This window comes from Gossypium arboreum, chromosome 7 (genome assembly GCF_025698485.1).
Source record: "Gossypium arboreum isolate Shixiya-1 chromosome 7, ASM2569848v2, whole genome shotgun sequence".
NCBI classification, from domain to species: domain Eukaryota; kingdom Viridiplantae; phylum Streptophyta; class Magnoliopsida; order Malvales; family Malvaceae; genus Gossypium; species Gossypium arboreum.
In genome coordinates, this window is record NC_069076.1 from 88,978,049 (window position 1) to 88,999,045 (window position 20,997).

General features: G+C 32.8%; 1 protein-coding gene and 1 long non-coding RNA gene across 2 annotated transcripts; both read right to left on the bottom strand.

Annotated features, from left to right (window-relative positions):
* Positions 1-6,609: 6,609 nt before the first annotated feature.
* Positions 6,610-7,383, bottom strand: LOC128295154 (uncharacterized). The gene is made up of 2 exons (XR_008285476.1): positions 7,312-7,383; positions 6,610-6,844 (listed from the first exon to the last, which is right to left on the bottom strand). It is a non-coding gene; the product is annotated as an uncharacterized LOC128295154 (long non-coding RNA).
* Positions 7,384-12,218: 4,835 nt separating this feature from the next.
* Positions 12,219-15,557, bottom strand: LOC108477107 (protein SOSEKI 5-like). Its single transcript, XM_017779561.2, has 5 exons — positions 15,276-15,557; positions 14,940-15,202; positions 14,515-14,584; positions 13,549-14,424; positions 12,219-12,929 (listed from the first exon to the last, which is right to left on the bottom strand). Exons 2-5 carry the CDS (start codon positions 15,181-15,183, stop codon positions 12,779-12,781), a joined length of 1,341 nt encoding a protein of 446 aa, XP_017635050.1. The 5' UTR covers positions 15,184-15,202; positions 15,276-15,557; the 3' UTR covers positions 12,219-12,778.
* Positions 15,558-20,997: the final 5,440 nt, after the last annotated feature.

Consider the following 20,997-nt stretch of genomic DNA (forward strand, 5'->3'; position numbering starts at 1 on the left):
TCCAAAATTCCTTCCATGTCCTAATTTTGTCCATGAACTTAAAATTGGTCAAATTTCTATTTAAGACCTCCTCATTAATATTCCAAAACAATTTCATACTAAAAACTTCTAGAATGCAACTTTTGCAACTTATTCGATTTAGTCCCTACTTTCAATTTAAGCACTTTAGGCATAGAATTTCATCACGAAATTTTCACACAATCATGCAATCATATCATAAACATCAAAATCATTGTAAAATAATTATTTCTATCTCGGATTTGTGGTCACGAAACCACTATTCCGATTAAGTCTTAATTCAGGATATTACAACTCTCCCCCCTTTTAAAGATTTTCGTCCTCGAAAATCTTACCGGTAAACAAGTGTGGGTATTGGTTTCTCATAGTTTCTTCAGGTTCCCATGTAGTCTCTTCTACCCCATGCTTTTGCCACAACACTTTCACAAGTGCAACACTTTTATTTCTTAGTTGTTTGACTTCTCGAGCTAAAATCTTAATCGGTTCTTCTTCATAAGTCATATCCGTCGCAGTTCAATTTCATCGGTGAAATTATATGTGAAGGATCTGAACGATACCGACGTAACATAGATCGTGAAACACATCATGAATCTTTTCTAATTCGGTGGTAACGCTAGCCGATATGCTCTGGGTCTAACTTTTCAATTATTTCATACGGTCCAATAAAACGGACTTAACTTGCCCTTTCGTCCAAATCTAAGGACTTTCTTCCATGGAGACACTTTCAAAATACCTTATCACCAACTTGAAACTCAATGTCCTTTCGCTTTAGGTCGCATAAGATTTACATCTATCTGACGACTTTCAAACAATCTCGAATTATCTTCACTTTTCTTGATTTCTTTTATTAGATCAACTCCATAAATCGATTTTCCTTGAGTTCAGTCCAATGCAAAGGCGTTCGACACTTGCGACCATACAATGCTTCATAAGGTGCCATTTTCAAGCTTGTCTGATAGCTATTGTTGTAAGCAAATTCTACCAACGGCAAATATCTTTCCCAACTTCCTTGAAATTCCAATACATCGAGCATGTCTTCAAGAATCAATTACTCTCTCTGATTGTCCATCAGTTGTGGATGAAAAGCGATCTTGAAATTTAACCGTACCTAACGCGTCTTGCAACTTTTGCCAAAACCGCGAGGTAAACCTTGGATCTCTATCTGAAATAATCGATAATGGTATTCCGTGTAATCTAACAATTTCTTTAATATACGATTCAGCCAACTTGTTAAGAGAATAATTAAATGCGTCGGGATAAAATGAGCCGACTTAGTTAATCATCAACTATTACCCGGATGGCATCTTTCTTTCCGAGTCAATGGCAATCCTGAAACAAAATCCATAGTAATCCGATCCCATTTCCATTCAGAACCATAATAGGTGGAGTAATCCTGAAGGTACTTGGTGCTCAGCTTTCACCTGTTGACAAATTAAGCATTTGGACACAAACTTTGATATATCTCTTTTCATTCCATTCCACCAATACATTTTCTTCAAGTCATTATACATTTTCGTACTACCCGGATGAATCGAGAAATAACCACTATGTGCTTCTGTAGGATCTTTTGAATCAATTCCTCATTCTTGATACACAAATCCGATCTTTAAACATTAAGCACCCATCGAACCAATTCGAAATCGATCCGTATCGACTTCACACTTTTTTTCTTTTGGCTAGCAAATCTTGATCATTTTCCGAGTTTGAAATCTCTTGTAAAACATTGGTTTTGCTCTTAACTCTGCTAGAATCGAACCATCATCGACACTTTCAAGTGAGTGTTCATAACTTTCAAAGCAAACAACAACTTTCGCTCAAAGCATCAAGCAACCACATTCGCTTTTCCGGATGATAATCAATAACAAGCTCGTAATCTTTCAACAACTCCAACCATCTTCGTTGTCTCAAATTCAAGTCTTTTGTGACATCAAGTACTTAAGACTTTTGTGGTCGGTATATACTGACATTTTTCACCATATAAATAATGTCGCCAAATTTTCAAAGCAAACACCACCGCACCAATTCCAAATCGTGAGTAGGATAATTCCTCTCATGAGGTTTTAACGCCTCGAAGCATATGCCACCACTTTTCCTTCTTGCATGAGCACACACCCCAAACCATTTAGAGAAGCATCACTATACACTACAAATTCTTTACGATTAAATTTTGTACTAACACCGGTGCTTCATTAATAACTTTTCAATTCTTCAAAACTCATTGACATTCTTCCGTCCATTCAAATTTAACATCCTTTCGAGTAATCTAGTTATAGGAGCAGCAATTATAGAAAATCCATTTACAAACCGCCGATAATACCCACTAGCCCCAAGAAACTTCTAACTTCGATTCACGTTTTTGGTGGTTTCAATCAACAATGGCTGAAATTTTACTAGGATCAACCCGTATACCATCACCAAACAATATGACCCAAAATCCAACTTCCCGAGCCAAAATTCACTTTTACTAAACTTAGCATACAAATGCTTATCTCTCAAAGTTTGCAAAACTATCCTCAAATGCTCAAGATGCTCTGTCTCATCTTTTGAATAAATTAAAATATCATCTATAAACACCACAACAAATTTGTCCAAGTATGGCGAAATATGCGATTCATTAAATCCATAAACACAATGAGGAGCATTTGTCAATCCGAATGGCATAACTAAAAATTCATAATGACCATACCTTGTTCTAAAAGCGTTTTAGGTACATCCGACTCCTTTACTCGCAGATTGGTAATACCGGATCTCAAGTCAATCTTTGAAAACCATGTCGCTCCTTTTAGTGATCAAACAAATCATCAATTCTCAAAGAACGGATACTTGTTTTTATTGTCACCTTGTTTAACCGCCGATAATCAACACATAATCTCATAGAACCATCCTTCTTTTCACAAATAACACGGAGCACCCCAAGGTGAAAAACTTCGGTCTCACAAAACCTTTATCACCAACTCTTGCAATCTGCGACTTTAATTCCTTCAACTCTGCTGGTGCCATTCTATACGAACAATCGAAATCGAGTGTTCTCGGTATCAAATCAATACCAAATTCTACTTCCTGACCGAGGCAAACCCGGCAATTCTTCCGGAAATCGTCCGCAAATTCACACACAACCAAGACTGATTCAACTTTCTTTTCAACTTCTTTTGTATTAATTACATATGCCAAATAAGCTTCATAACCCTTTCTCAGATATCTTTGAGCCGACATTGAAGAAATCACACTAGGCAATGCCTCGATTTATCCGATTCAACCCGCAGAGTTTCACCATTTTCACACTTTAATTCTATAACCTTTTCTTTGCAATTTATTTTAGCATCATGCAATGTCAACCAATCCATACCCAAAATAACATCAAATTCATCAAACGGCAACAACATCAAGTCGGTAGGAAAGTAATGATCCCGAATCATTAAAGGACATTTCTTACATACTTTATCAACAATACACATTTGCCTAACGGATTCGACACTCTAATCATAAATTCGTATTCTCAACGGTATATTCATACTAGACACCAATTTCATGCACACATATGAATGAGTAGAACCGGATCAATCAAAGCAATAACATTAACATTATAGAGAAAATGTACCAGTAATCACATCGGTGAGGAAGCATCTTCACGCTTTAATAGCATAAGTTCTAGCCGGAGCCCTTCCTTCAGTCTAACCGGTGCATCCTCGCTACATTCTTCTTGCTTGTTTCACTTCCACTTTTCTCGGATACCTTCCCTCGAGTCTGCACCACTAGCTTTTACATTCGAAATTTTTCTTTCTCGACTCTCTCTGGCGGTCTCTAATAAAATGATCCGGAGAACCACATCGAAAACATTCATTTGCTCTGCGGACCAAAATGATTTCTACCACACGCACTTTCTCGAGTTTAACAAATCTCGTATTTCCCACACTAGCCGCAGAAGTAGTCCGAGATTTAGGACCCACATTTTGCTTCTTAAAATTTCCATATGATTGCCCAATGAAACTTGGGAACGAGGATTCATATTTCTTGACTTTCCGGTTTCTTTGTGAGGTGCATTACTCATTGGTCTTTTCTTCCAATTTCGTGTTTGATTCTACCTTTTTCTTTTCCTTCATAATTCTTCACCTTGCAAGCTCGATCGACAAGTACCACCATTTCTTTTAGTTCAAGGATCCCAACAAATACCTTAATGTCTTCGTTAAGCTTTGTCTTCCAATCGTCGGCACATCTTGGCTTCAGAGGAACATATTCCCGCATACTTACTTAATCGAACAAACTCTCTTTCATATTCGAGATCATCATATTACCTTGCTTCACTCAAGAAACTCTTTACATTTCGATCAATAAATCTTTCACTAATATATTTCTTCCAAACTCTTCTTGAAAGAATTCCCGTGTTACCCTCTCTTTCGGTACCACTTGAAATCAAAGTCTTCCACCAATTATAGGCTGAATCTCTCAACAAAGATGTAGCAGATTTCAAACATTCTTCGTGTACAAGATAATTCATCAAATACCGGATAGAATTTTCAAGCCAAAACTCGCTTTCTCGCATCATCATCAATATTTGCTCTAAATTCTTCAGCCCCTTGTTTACGAATTCTATCAACGGGGTTCGTGAAATTTTATCATATCCACTCCTTGAGGCATTGGAGGCATAGGTTGAGGAATTGGGGAGGTGGGGAGGTCGTACATTTGGGTTCGTCTGAATGAACTCGGTGTACCATGCACTCATCATTTGGAGAAAGGCTTCCGATCCCTTTCTCCTCCTCCCCGACCAACAGTGAGGGGTGGGTTTCGATCGGCTTGCTCCTTCAGCCGAGCTGGCGCATTACTCTCTACTTCATCTGCCACACCGGATCGGATCCATTTACTATATAAAAAATTCATTTAAAAAGGTCAAGTCGTCACACTATCACAATTCATACATATGGCATGTATAGCAAAATCCGTACATACAACACGTAGTCCGAGAACCGACTAAACCTGCTCTGATACCACTAAATGTAACGCCCCCACACCCGAGACCGTCATGGAGTCAAGTATGAGGTGTTACTAAGCTTAGTTTAACATTTTTAGAACTTTGGATTATTTGTTTCTACATTCACAGCTTTTAAGCTACTTGCGCCACAGTCACAAGAAAAATCATATCTCGAGTTACGAAACTCAAAATTAAGATTCGTAAATTTTCCCTGAATCTAAACTCATATACCTATCTACTAATTTTTTTCTAGAATTTTTGGTTAGGCCAATTAGTACAGTTTATTAGTTAAAGTTACCCCTGTTTTAGGACTCGATTGGTCTGACCTCTGTTTACTACGAACCACATTTCTCTCTATAAAAAATTAATATGACTATGAGGTTTGTTTATACTAAAACTAGACTCAATAAGGATTCTGAGGATATAAAATACACCACCTAATTATATCTTTACAATTTATGGTGAATTTCTAAATTAGGAACAGGGGATTCAGAAACTGCTATGACTCTATTTCACTAAAATTCAAATATCTTCTAACATATACTTCCTTTACTTGTTTCATTTGTTTCATGTGAAACTAGACATAATAAGATTCAATTTGATATGTAGTTCACCACCAAATTCAATTTCTATGATTTTTAGTAAATTTTCAAACTTGCGTTAGTGTTGCTGCAGTATTCTGTTTATGGTAAATTTCATCCTTTTTATGAGTTTTTATGCACTAAGTATCTTAATAGTTTTCCTTAACATCAAACATAATCTAAACTAACCATTTTCATAATTTATCATTATCAAGCATTTCCTCAACCATTTCACAACCATACCATAAGATCATTTACACAAAATGGGTATCTTGCTATACATGCCATACTTAAATTTACAAGCCATTTACCAAAAGTCTTCGGATAGTGTGGTGAGCCTTCGACCTATCCCGACTCCTGAGCTGGCTTGTCCAAAACTACAATGAGTAAGAAGGAGGGAGTAAGCATAAATACTTAGTAAGTTTATATGCAAATAATAAGTAACATAACAAACAGTCATACCAATCAACATTAGCATGTATCACTAAAACACATATCACATTTTTAATCATTTTTCATCATCTTATTACCTTATCGTGGTTGTATCAATACTAAACCCGAGGGTTAAATACATACCTGTCCAAAATATCCATTTCACATCACTTACCAATACATCTCTTTACATCTCGAATATTCCTCCATTTGAGTAGAACTTTACCCGTTGAACACATCGGAATATAATTCGGATACATGGATAACTTGCACATAAGTGCCATATATGCAATCAAGCAATCATGTAACCCACCCATAAGCGAACTCGGACTCAACTCAACGAGCTAGGGCGTTCGCATCCATAAGTGAACTCGGACTCAACTCAACAAGTTTGGATGCCTAGTTACATCTCTCGAACTCGGACTCAACTCAACGAGTTCGGACATTCGCATCCATAAGTGAACTCGGACTCAACTCAACGAGTTCGGATGCTCAACCATCCTAGTGACATGTCACTTGTATCCTAATCTATTCCTAAGGTTCAAACGGATTTTTCTCGAACACTTATCCTTGCCGTCTTCCGTAGAATGCGAAATCAATACTCAAGAACAATTATATTTAACAAGTAGTTCACATAATTTACATATTATTTGAAATTAACCACAAAGCATACATTTCATAATGAAATTCAGCATAACACATAATTAATATCAATAACTTAAAAATAAAAATTATGCTACATTATTTACACATGAACTTACCTTGGTACCAAAATACAAAGATTTTGCAATTTAGTCCACAATCTTTTCTTTTCCTCGATTGAGGTCGATTCCACGTCTTTCTTGATCTAAAATAACACATTTAGCTTATTTAATACTCACATTATCAAATTAATCCTTAACTCAAATTTTGGCAAAATTACAATTTTACCCCTAAACTTTTGCATATTTACATTTTTGCCCCTAGGCTCGGGATTAAACTTTATTCCTTATTCTTATGTTTTACAACATGCTGATCACTTTTCTCTTCTATGGCAACATCAAATTCTCACTCTAACATGTACTTGTGACTATTAGGTATTTTTACCGATTAAGCCCTTTTACTCGTTTTTGCTTAAAATCGAGTAGTACAAGTTGTCTAACATAATTAAAAACCTCATATTCTATCATAAAACATCAAAATACACAAATTTCACCTATGGGTATTTTTCCAAATATAAACCCTAGGTTAAATTATTGCTAACATAAGCTTTATCGAGTTACCGGGATCTCAAAAACGTAAAGAACATTAAAAACGGGACTTGGAATCACTTACTATGGAGCTTGGAAGCTTGAAACAAACCCTAGCTATGGAGAACCCTTGAAATTTCGGCCTAATGAAGAAGATGGACAAAAATTGGCTTTTAATTTTGTTTTTAATTCATTTTAATAACTAAATGACCAAAATACCCTTACTACTAAACTTTCCAAAAATTCCTTCCATGTCCTAATTTTGTCCATGAACTTAAAATTGGTCAAATTTCTATTTAAGACCTCCTCATTAATATTCCAAAACAATTTCATACTAAAAACTTCTAGAATGCAACTTTTGCAACTTATTCGATTTAGTCCCTACTTTCAATTTAAGCACTTTAGGCATAGAATTTCATCACGAAATTTTCACACAATCATGCAATCATATCATAAACATCAAAATCATTGTAAAATAATTATTTCTATCTCGAATTTGTGGTCACGAAACCACTATTCCGATTAAGCCTTAATTCAGGATATTACATCTCTTGTATTTTTTTTTCTTTTAAAACTATTCTATACATACACATATATTGAAAAGAGCTTTAAAAATAAGGAAAAGACTTACCTTTTTTGTTTTCGCTGAAATAGTGTGACTTTTGGCACTCCGGCCACCGTTTACGGTGGAGCCTCGGAGGTCCAATCGTCGTATATCAAAAGGGGAGAGAGTAAAGAGAACTCTCTCAAAAAATTTTATTTTTTAAAGCCAGGTATAGAATAAAATTTTTAAGAAAATTTTGGCTTTTAAAAAGGATTGAAACGGCTCCGTTTTAGGCTCTAATACCAATGGCCAAAACGATGCCGTTTAGGCCATGACCTGAATTCCGACCCGATACCCATGAGGATCCGCGTGTTTTTATTTAAAGGAATATTTGCACGATTAGTCCCTCCCTTTCGCGCTGTCATTTGATTAGGCCTTATTTATATTTTCTTTGTTTTTTAATGTTTCCCTAAAATTTGAGCACCATTTCATCTTAGTCCTGCATAAAATGCTACGTTTTGGAGGATTGGAATATTTACTTTTTGGTCCTCCCATTTAATTCGCACATTATAATGTTGTCTCTCATTTTGCTTTTATTCGATTTTTCTCCCTCTATAGTTCGTTTACTTTTCAATTTCAATTCTTAATCTATTGAATTGTGTTTATTTTTAATTTGTCATTTTTATTTTATGATTCATATTTAAAGTTTTATGGGTTATTTATTTTAAATTATATATATATTTGTATTAAACGATTTTAAATTGTTTAGATATATTATTTTAAATTATTTCATACATTATATATTTTAAATTGTTTTATATATTGTTTTTTTAAAACTTGTTTCATGTATTATCCATTTTAAATTGTTTTATCATTTGCTTTAATTTTTTTCTCATATATTATCAATTTCAAATTTTATATATATATATATATATATATATATATTATCTATTTTATATATCATTTATTTTTAAGATGTTTTGTGTATAACTTGTTTTAAATTCCTTCTTATATAATATTTATTTTAAACTCATTTATATATTATTATTTTATATATATTACTTATTTTCATTTTCATTTTTTCATATATTATTTATTTCAAACTTACACATATATTACCTACTTTAAATTTATATATATATATATATCATTTATTTTAAATTGTTTCAGTATATTGTTGATTTCAAATTTCTTTTCCTTATTATTTGTTTTAAATTCATCCATTATCGTTTAAAAATTTGTTTTATATTTTATTTATATTAATTTGCTATGTAATTTTTTAAAATTGTTATATTTTTTTAAATTCATTGGTCTTTGAATATTAATGTTAGTAAATAGTGTATGTTGTAAGATTATTGTCATTGTGTGTATTTTGATTTGTATATTCGTATTTTTATATCATTTTCATTCATTTGTATAATAGTGTACTCACATATTATTATTCCATGCTTACAATTATGCTTTTATTTCTTGTTATTGCATCGTGATTACAATTTCAATTTTTGCCCAATATCGATTGTCTTTTATCCTTAAGTAAACCAAATAAATATATTTTGAGTCGGTTTTATAATCGCTTATTTGAAAGCTTCTCAAAACAAGGCAATATTTCGTGTTTGAGAATTCGAGAAATCGTGCCCTGACGTGCTGGGTTGCGATTTTCCGTTGACCGAACAACCAAATATCCTTTTAAAATTTCAATGCATGAGTTTTAGAAATCATGAGATGATCTTGGTATCGAGGGTTTGAAATGTTGTATCCTAAAGTGCTAGATATGATATTTTATTCCTTCGGAACAAGAGAACCTCAATATCCAATTCGAGTTATCCAAATTTTTTTTTTAAGGAATTGTATTTTAAAATCTTTTCAAATTTTCAACATTAGGACATTAATTAATCAACAAGGTACCAATTTTGGGCGTTACGAGGGTGCTAATCCTTCCTCGTGCGTAACTGACCCCCGAACTCGTTTTCTAGAATTTCGTAGACCAAAAGTATTGTTTTAATAAATCAAAATGCTTTATTAAAATGATCGATCACAAGATGACCCGATCACACTTAAACAAAAAGGATTGATGGCGACTCTATTTTCGTTTTTTTTTTTTTTAAAATGATTTCGACACAAAGTAGACATATTTATGCTGACCAAATATGTTGGCAAGTGGGTAAAGTTTGGCGAAGGGTGCAATTAGAGGATCAAGTTATCATTTTAGAGAAATAGATTTAGGAAATCCTAAAAGATAGTGATCCTTATATACATGCATTACTTGACAAAAATAGAAGATCATCATAATATGTAGCTGCTAATGTCATTGGTACATGCAAATCCGACGATATTGGTCTTAATCCTGAATCTGAATCAAAAAAATTACCAAAGGCAAAACAGAAGCTCACGCCTTCACTGTAAATTATGTTAATTTTATGAGAAAGTTCAACAATAATGATTTACATAGATAAGTAATTAACATATTCCACTTTGTTTTTACTATATATAGTTTTGTAAATGTTTTTGTACGTTATTAATTGCAGTGTATGAACTAATGAGACCTTACTTCCATGCAAGACTAGAGATGTATGAGCTTTTTGGTGGGAAAAGGACAGGATGGCATCCTTGTTGGAAAGGTGGGCTTAGTTGATGAAAGGTGACGCTATGGTTATATGAAAAGGACAATCAATTCCATGCTGAAGGTACAAGTATGTCTCGAAACTCGCAACAAAGTGATAAGTGAAGTATTGTCCTCATGAGGATTAGTACCCAAATTTTACTAAATTCGCACACTAAATTTTATCCAATAATGAAAACTAATTCTACAATTTTAAACTAAATCCATTAATTGGTAAACTGAAATTAATATTTAAAAAAAAAGGAGACAATGTTTATGTTTTTATATGATAAAAATCTAGTATCATAATTTTATTTGACATCTTGCAATAATCTAGTAATCCTTTATTTTTCTTTCAATGTGCGGAAAAGTCCATCTAAAGTTTTGATGTAATTTATGCATAATTCTGAATAACATATAAAACTATCCTTGCAACTCCACTCCCAAAACACTTATGGAAATTAACATTAGAAAGATGATTTACTGAATAGACTCTAATCTTGACCATATATTGTTTAATTCCTATCTAATCTCATATTATCTTTTTAAGAATCACTTATTTCAATTTAATTTAAAAAATTCAATCGGTTTAAATTAAACAAAATATTTAATAAATTAAAAAATAATAATGTCGAAATCGAACCGGATCAGCTGGTACAATAGTTCTCAAAGAACCCTAAAAACTTGTTTGAATTACTAACCGACTACTAAAAAAATCAGAAAAAAACCGGATATTTAGACTAAATTAACCTAGGACAAATGGAGAAAAAAAATTAAATAGCCTAATAACAAAAGCTCAATGTTAAAACCCGCCCAAACATTATTTACCCCAGCCCCAAAAAGAAAAAAAAAATAGCAATCCCAATTGTCGGTATCAAACAAAGAATGGGGGGATTGGTAAATTACACAAATGGCTAGAAACTTAATAGAAATTGTGAGTGTATTTTTGGTAGGTATAGTCTTAGTAATCAATAAAGAAAAAGGATGTAACCAACAAGTATTAGTGCAATAATAAGGCACGTTGCATTTTTAAGGAGGATATATATACAGACTTTAGAGACAATATGAATGAGTAGTCATAAATCTCAAACATGAATAATAAAACATAAAAATAAAAGAAAGATTAAATTTTAACAAGGAAATATTTTTAATATTTTTTATTTTTAAAATTAAAAAGACAGATTGGATAGATTAATTTGATTAGTTTAATAATTAATAAACCTTGTTAAAAAATGAAATAAAAGATTACAATAATTCATGTTTAAATATTTAAGTAAATATAGTTCATGCTTGTCATTGAAAATACAAAACAATTGACAAGAAAATCAGAGAAAATTAATATAGTTAAGCTTCCAAATTCACCGACCCTTCTGAAATATTGTTGACCGTTTTTCCCAATAAAATCTAGGGGCTCTTTTTTTTATGGAAAAATAATTTCAGTTTTAGTGTGCTTAAAGAAATAGTCTTAAAATAACCCTACATATGAAAGCGTTGTCAAAGGCAGGAAACAGGAATCATCAAAATCTGGAAACCCTCTAAAAGTAGACATTGTCGGGCTTGAACTGCTGGCAGCCTATGGGTCACTTCAACGCTCTTGCTTCGAATAATGCAATGCAAGGCATATGGGGGTGCTGCAACATTTTTCTTCCTTTTATTTGTTATCGCTCGTCATTTTCATGGTTGTTTTATATTCCAACGTTGAGTCTCGTTATAATTCCACTTATCAATATTGTTGACAAAAGCCTTGAAAATCAAATGGTTATGGTGATGCGTTTTATGAAAATGCAATAAGCTGAGGACCAATTAGAACTATATTTTAACAGGCGATTTGTAGTCATTTTCACAAGTATTGAAGAAAAAGTAGACTGTGTTACATATTGTAACAAAATGTTGTTAGTGTACATGTTTCAAGTCTCAAAGCTCCAATCTCCATTAAAAAACACAACTTCCCTACAATGGGATCCAAAAAACAAAGCAGGTGATAATATCTAGGATGAAATTCCATTTCCCATGTTTTCAAAAGTCAAACCAACTTATAGTCATAAGACCCTAAATTTACTAGAGGTTAGTGCCAATACATTGAAATTAACACAAGCTTAACCCAGTCAGCTAAAAGCTCCCACAAAAATCAAGGCACCAAAATTTGACCTTAGCTCAAACTTTCCAAACTGAAATGGACAAAATTTTTACACCCTTTCAACAAAAAGGAGCCTTTACAAGATTCCCAACCCTATTGTCCCTCTCATTGTGGGGGCTTTCACCGTGCCGTGCCATGCAATACATTGCAAGCTTAGCTTACTTTGTCTTGCAATATTTCTCTATTCTCATTCACTTCTTTCTCTCTCTTTCTTGTCGCCAAACTACTACAATTCACATACCAAATCCAATCACCAATGCACAATGCCGACCCTACACTTCATGCCTTTTGCTTCCATTTTCGCCACATATATCTCCATTCATATTGCCCTCTTTCTTCGTTGCCACAGTTTTCGACTTCCTTGGTATGCACTTAGCACGCACGCCATCTATCTCCTTTTCTTCCAACTGCAACTGCGAACTCCTGATGATTCCAAAGTTCCCAAATTAATCAAATGAACAAGCAATCAAAAAAAGAACCAAAAAAAAAAACAATCTAACTAGAATAAATGCTAGTCTATTTGTTTTACACCAATTGATTATAAGCTTAAAATCTTAACAGAATTTGTTTGTTTTACCCCAATTATAGGACCATTGGTCTTGAATATGTGTATTATGAATGTGGACGGCCAGAATTTATATGATCCATCATTAAATGAACGGAGATATTCATCTAATGTTTCCAGTAGATGAACAATAGATTGTACCTCTGCAACAAAAATGAATAGCTCTAGCTGGCTTATTGCTAAAGACAAGTACGAATCTTACAAGCAAGACACAGAAAAGGCCAACTAGGGTCTCATTCAGACATAAATTCCCAGGAAATGTGAGAACAAACTTTACTTGTTTTGCAGGTAAACAACAGTTCATTTTCAACTTAAAATTCAAAGCTTGAGTCATCCCCCACTTCGAGTCATATCAAGATGTAGAATTTGGTTTATGCCTGCTATTTCCTTTCTACATAACAAAAGCTTGAATCATACTAACTGGGAATTCAAAGCTATTAAGCATTAATCTGAAATGAAATGCTTTAACAAAGTTACCTATCAGCATTGTATGAAGAAGATCTCTTGAAGGCAGGAACTTCAACTTTCTTGGTCTCAATCAAGCTCCCACTGAAGTACTCTTTATCTTCCAATCTTACCCTTGAGAAGCTCCCAATATCCCTTTCAATCCCTGCATCTTTTCCCACCTGGTTACAATCCCCACCTGCTCCACGAGGTAACCTTGATTTATAGTGCCCTATCAACGAGAACCCTTGATCCCTCTCCGAACTTGGTCCACAATCCTTGAACGAGATGGAACCGCAGGATATCAACTGCATCAAAACAGACGGCGCCTTTATTCTACCACTTTGGCAACCCTCAGAAGTCTTATTCAAGTTATCATCGTTACCCCCATTGCACAATCTCAGCCGTCCATCAGCTTTCATCAAGGTTTCGAGCGTCTCAGGACTCGAATCCGACGGCGGAGGTGAAATCTCTTCCCTGTTCAGCTCCGAAGTTTGATTCTGCTCCAACTCTTGACTTTCACTTTGCACTTCCTCAATCTCCGTTTGCTTAACCATCGCCTTTCTCCTTCTCCTCTTATCATCAGTCTGAGTCGACGCATCAGCAGCGAGTCTCCGTGCTGAATCGGAACTAGACTCGGCCTTATAAACTCTGTATTCGTTGAGATCAATGGAAGTCCAAGACTGATTCCTCCGCCGTCTGATTGACGGAAAATCATGACCGTTCTCGGATTTTTGACTCTCCAACGGTTTTGTTAGCCGAAAAGAAGACGACTTTACTTCCAAGGATTGAGTGTTTATCGGATGGTCCAGAACCTCCGATCCTTTGAGAACGTATTCTTGGCCGTGAGATGGGTAAATAAAATCGTTCTCCGCTAAGTCGTGCCAAACGAAGCCGTTTTTGTAACTCCTGAGTTTAGGAAAACCAACACTGAATAATATTAAATATCGGAGGGTGAGGGGATGTGATCAGACGGTTAGGAATGAATGAGAGTGTTACCGTTTGCAGGACCAGGAGTAAAGGCTAGCCATGCCTTTGCCTCGAAGGAGGTTTAGGCGGTTGATTACATCTGAAAGATGAAAGGAAAACGAGATAATTTTAGATTCAATTTGCTCGAAATTTAGAATAAAATCGGGTGCTTTTTCTCGGCATCCAAACAAAGAGAAGAAAAGGTTTTGATTAGAAAAACAAGGAACCAGGAAAAAAGATCACTTCTTTTAACAAATTTATTCTTTACGAGAAAACAGAAAGTTGGGTCTTTTGTCAGCTATGGAGCTGGGCACGACCATTTGGCAGAAAGCATTTCTTGGGACGTGAAAGTAAATTTAAAATTTTGAACTTTCTTACAAACCAAACAGAGAATGCTTGAAATGAAAGGAAGTTGTGCTAATTTTGAACCCAGAAAGGAAACCAAATGCATTTACCTTTGAGATAAAGGCCATGATGAGAAGAGAGAGGAACTTCCATGAAATGTGGGTGTTCAAGCTGACCATTTCTAGACAAATAGTAAACAACAGAAACTTTCTTTTCAGAGCTGTTGGTGGTGGTGGGGTGAGACTTGGGTTCAATCCAGATTTTGTGCCTTTCAGGGCTTATATCTCTCTCTTTCCATTTCCTTGAAACAACCCCAAACTCTGTAGTTGTTCCTCTGGAAGAACTGACCGCCATTGCAAGCAACTTTCTCTATCTGCAAAACCAAACAAGAAACACAGAGAGAATGAGAGAATGAAGAGGGGAGAGGAGAGAGAAAGTGAGTTTACCTGAGGAAGTAAAAGCTAGCGGAGAAGAAACGGGTAGATTTGGATTTTATAGGAAAGAGAAGAGAAAGTGTGAAACGGAGAAGAGAAGAAAAGAGTTGAAAATGAGAGTGCAGCAGACAACAGTTAGGAAGGAAAAAGATAAAGGGAGATATTGATTTCAGTTGCGCAATATGGAGCATTGACAGTCAAATTCCCAGTTTGCTTATTTATTTGTATCTACGTAGTTAAAAAGTGCAAATAGCTAAGCCTAAGCCAAACAATGCCGTCCTACCTTTACCATACGTTTTTGTTTAGGATTTGGGAAGAACGTAGATATGATGCTTGACAATTAAAGTATTTTTATACAAAACTCAGTTTTTCAAATTTAATTAATTATAAACATGATATATATGTGTACTGCTATGTCAACAAAATTAATAAATAATACTGAATTCAAAAATTAAAAGACACAAAAAATTAAATTTAAAAGTTAAAAGATCAAATAAATTATTAAACTTAATTAATATTAAATAATTAGTTTTATCATTAAATTCTATCTTCAACTTAAATTAATTTTATGGACAAATAAAAACTTAAATTGTTTTTAAAACTAGTTTGAACTAACTGTGAGATGAAATTGTAATTCACATTTGAATTTAGAAAACTGTATTTTTAGGAGGGACAATAACATACCTTAAACATGAACCATAAATAGATAAGGAGTATACTAAAAACCAAAAATAAAAGCTAATTTGGTGGTAGAGTTTTAAATTTCCTTTTTTTAAATGCTTAAAGAATTTACTTTGAATTTTAAATATTAAATATATATGTATTTTGTAATATTTATATTGAATATATAATTATTTATTTTTGGTTTATTATAAATATTAGAGTATGGCATAGTATGTGCGAAAAATAAATTTTATGCAAAAAAATAATAAAATTTTGGTTGAAATAGTAAAATTAAGTTATTTCTATATTTATTTTTATTTAATTTATTTTTTATAAATTGTATATAAATGTAAGAAAAATAAAAATACCCTATAATGATATTTTTTAATTGTTTAAATTTTAAATTTTTAGTCAGTGTTAAGTTGTCTCGTAACTAACAACTCAGAGCTTATATAACATTTTATATATTTGAATTTGCAAGGATTGTTTTAATACCTAGAATATGATTTATGTATTCAAACTAAAAGTTTACAATAGTAAGTTACACCACGAGTAATCTAATTAATTTATGAGTTTTTTTTTTGGTTATTTAATTATGAATTTTTTTGTCACCCGATTAATCGAGATTTTTTTATTTATTTCCATTAATTACACTAACGGGAGGGTAACATGGCAATTGAAAAGTCGATATAATAAAAAAGTTTGCCCATCCTAATTCTAAATTATTTTTAAGAAATATATAAAATACATAAATATTTTTAAAATATATAATAAATTTAAAAAATAAAAAATAAAAATGATTATTGAAAAATATATAATATAAAAATACATAAATAATTTCAAAGAATATAATAATAATTTTAAATATTATATTAATGTTAATATTAATATTAAATAAAACCCTCCACCCCATTTTTGAAATATTAAATAAATACATGAATACTTTTCAAGCTTACTCTTTAGATGATGCATGAAAACCAGAATATTCCTTTCCCATTTTAGTTTTCATAGAACCCTTTTTGAAACCTCTATTGCCGCAGCAACAGCAACAATAGAGAGGGGGAGAGAGAGGGAAAGGGACGGTGCGGGAGGAGAGGGTTTTTTCTTTCTATTATTTAATATCAATATAAATATTAAAATAAAATTTGAATTTTTATATATTTTTCAAAATATTTATTTTCTTTTATATTTTTTTATTTTTTTAGAAGTAGGATCAAATTGAGACTATTTATAAATTTTGAGGTTAATTTTTAAAATTATGACTAAATTGATATAATATGTAAAAGTTGATGACTAAATTTATTATTATACTAATTTTTCAATTGTCATATCACTCTCTTGTTAGTGCAATTAAGGAAATGGATAAGAAAAAAAACAATCTCAATTAGTTGGATGACCAATTTAAAAAAAATTATAGTTGAGTGAGTAAAAAAAAAAATGGCCCATAATTGGGTGACCTATAGTATAGTTTACCCAATTTACAAATAATTTATATTAATTACTTAATTAATTGCTTATTGAGCATTTAAAATTTAAATTTCATCTATTGTAATATTAATAAATTTGAATATAATTTTAAATTAATTTATTTTATTTTCTTACATCATGTTAAAATAAAGATTTCAACTTTCCATAATACTTTTTTACGGTAATGTTAATGTAACACCCCCTAACCTTTATCCGTCGTCGGAACAGGGTTATGAGGCATTACCAGAAAGTTCAGAACAAATACGGGCAATCACATAATTATTTAGCATATATATCGCAATTTAATTATAACGTCCCTTTAATGAGCCCTCAAGTCCCAAAACATATATAAATATACCTAAATCATGCTCAATCATCAACCTAATAAACTAACTAATGTACATTCATAGATACTCTACCAGTATTATCTAAATTAATCTAATAGTATACCAATAACTAATTCTATATTCGTACTTATTTGAACCAAAACATATCATTTGATAGCAATAATACATAACACATTAGTTCATATATTTTAAAATATTATCATATTATAACATCATTTAAAACCATTTCTCAAAATGACATACACAAACAACCTAGGTACATGCCATTTACCAAAAAGGAAATGTAATTCACCACTTTGAGCTCGGGATTAGCTTTGGATGCTGATTCAATAATCTGATTTTACCTAACCTGCACATGGAAACAAACCGTACACTGAGTATAAACTCAGTGGTATTTCTATAATCCGAATATTTATTAAACAAGAATTTATAATATTTATTTATATAATCACACATAAACAAAATCATTCAACAAATAATCAATTTCATAAATGCATCATTCATAACACTTTCAATTCTCATATCATACTATTTCAATTTCTTAATTGCTATTTGTAAGACCCAAATTTTGCCCAGGGCCCAATAAAATCACAGCCCAAATATCAAAACTCAACTAAAACCCAAAATACCCCAAGCCCAAATACAACCCAAAATAAAAAATAAAAAAAAAAGAAAAAATGAAGAAAAAGAAAAAAACCTAACCTCTTCACCCTATGTGCCGCCCTAAGCGCCGCCCTAGTCCTCTTTTGTCTACCACTTGTAAAAAGAAAATATAGTAAATAATAAAAAAAAATGTTGTAACAAGGCTATAAAAGCCATCATAAAACCAAATGTAAAGGGGAAGGAGGGATAAAAAAAAAAACATTGTATTTTCACATAGAGATCAAAAATCCAAAGCAAAAAAAAGGTTGATTTTAATTTCTTGTATTCCCTTTGTTCATTTTTCATTTTTGTTATTTTATTTTATTTTCTTTATTATATTATATTATATATATATATATATATATACATAATTGAATTGAATTACTTATTTGAATTCCCTTGCAAACATGTTTATATTTTTCCCTTTAAATCTATTTATGTATACCATTTATTCTCCAATTTTAAATTATACTTTGTTTATTTCAAACACTTGCCTATATTACTAATTTTTTATATACAATGTTTGTGAAAAATAAAATAGAATAAAATAAATAAAATAAAGAACACATAAATTTTACGTGGAAACCCTTTCGAAAAAAAACCACGGCGAGAGAGAAGAAAATTCACTATGTCAAAAATTTTACTCAAATACAAGAGGAATAGACTATGTCTATTTATAGGCTTGCAAAGCCATATTCTAGTAGGATTGAAACACCTTATCCTAATCAATATAAAATAGATGGAGTTTAATAAGGTTTAAAACCTTATTCTAAAATAAAATAAAAGAAGTCTAGTTCTATATGGATTTTACTTTTATTTTATTTTCCATCGTATTTTATTTAAATAAGAATTTGGGTCACTTAATTCTAACAATCTCCACCTTGACACAAATTCTCAATGAACAAGTTCTTCATCGCGAACTTTCAATAAACAAGTTCTTCACCTCTTCCAAAAACCCCTTAAGGGTTTAACTTCAACAATGAACACCAACCAAGTCTAAGCAATGCTCAAACTTGGTTATAGGAAGTGACTTAGTCATCATATCTGCAGGATTTTCATGAGTGCTAATTTTGCTCACAACAATATCACCACGAGCAATAATATCACGAACAAAATGATACCGAATATCAATGTGTTTTGTTCTCTCATGAAACATTTGATCTTTTGTAAGAAAGATGGCACTCTGACCGTCACAAAATCTTGTGGCTGATTTGAAGGTCTTCATTGAGTTCACTAAATAGTCCCTTCAACCAAATAGCTTCTTTACAAGCCTCGATGAATCGCCATGTACTCGGCCACGTTGGTAGACAAAGCGATCAGTAGTTTGCAAAGTGGCTTTCCAACTAATTGCACAACCTCCGATTGTAAAGACGTAACTTTGTGAGAGATCTTCTTCTATCAAGGTCTCCAAAGCAAAATCAGCATCAACATACCCTATAACTCCATCTTTAGTTCTTCCAAACTGTAAGCAAACATTAGTAGTGCCTCGTAAGTATCTTAAAATCCACCGAATCGCTTTCCAGTGTTCTTTACCGAGATTCGCCATGTATCTCGCTAAGCGCCTTGATTGCATATGATAAATCGGGCGTGAACAAACCATAGCATACATGAGAGATCCTCTCGCACTAGAGTATGGAACATGTGACATGTACTCAATCTCATTATCGATTGAGGAGATAAGGCCGATGAAAGTCCGAAATGGTCGCTAAAGGAGTACTAACGAGCTTAGCACTCTGCATATTGAACACGCAAAGAACTTTCTCAATGTACCCTTCCGACTTAGGTACAATTTACTTGCTTTTCTATCTCGAGAATCTCCATACCAAGTATCTTCTTTGCTGGTCCTAAATCTTTCATCTCAAATTCTTCACTTAATTGGGCTTTAACCTTTCTTATCTCTCTTTATCTTTCATTGCTATCAACATGTTATCAACATAAAGAAGTAGATACACAAAAGAACCATCACTGTTTTTCTTAAAGTAGACACAACTGTCAAAACTACTTCTTTTGAAATCATGAGAAGTCATAAAGGAATCAAACCTCTTGTACCACTGTCTTGGTGACTGTTTCAAACCGTAAAGGGACTTTTTCAGCAAGCAAACATAGTCCTCTTTTTCGAGACTATAAAACCCTCTCGGTTGTTGCATGTAAATATCTTCCTCAAGTTCTCCATGCAAAATGCGTTTTACATCTAACCGCTCAAGCTCCAAATCATGCATGGCCACAATACCAAGCAAAGCTCGAATCGAACTATGCTTAACAACCGGAGAGAACACATCTGTGAAGTCCACTCCTGGAATTTGACTGTAACCCTTTGCAACAAGCCTTGCTTTATATCTGGGTTCTTCAACTCCTGGAGTCCCTTCTTTCTTTTTAAACACCCATTTACAACGAACAACCTTTTTACCTTTAGGAAGTTTTACAAGATCCCATGTTCTGTTTTTGTGGAGTGATTCCATCTCCTCTTGCATAGCAAACATCCACTTTTCTGAGTCTTCACAGCTAATCGCCTCAGAATAATTAAATGGCTCTTGATTCGCATCTATATCTTCAGCCACATTTAAAGCATAAGCAACTAGATCAACCTCGGCATACTTCTTTGGAGGTTTAATTTC

Coding starts and splice junctions, on each gene's coding strand:
- LOC108477107 (XM_017779561.2), bottom strand. CDS start 15,183: ATGGCGGTCAGTTCTTCCAGAGGAACAACTACAGAGTTTGGGGTTGTT. Junction 14,585..14,939: donor TCATGGCCTTTATCTCAAAG/GTAAATGCATTT, acceptor TTCATCTTTCAG/ATGTAATCAACCGCCTAAAC. Junction 14,425..14,514: donor TACTCCTGGTCCTGCAAACG/GTAACACTCTCA, acceptor TCCTAAACTCAG/GAGTTACAAAAACGGCTTCG.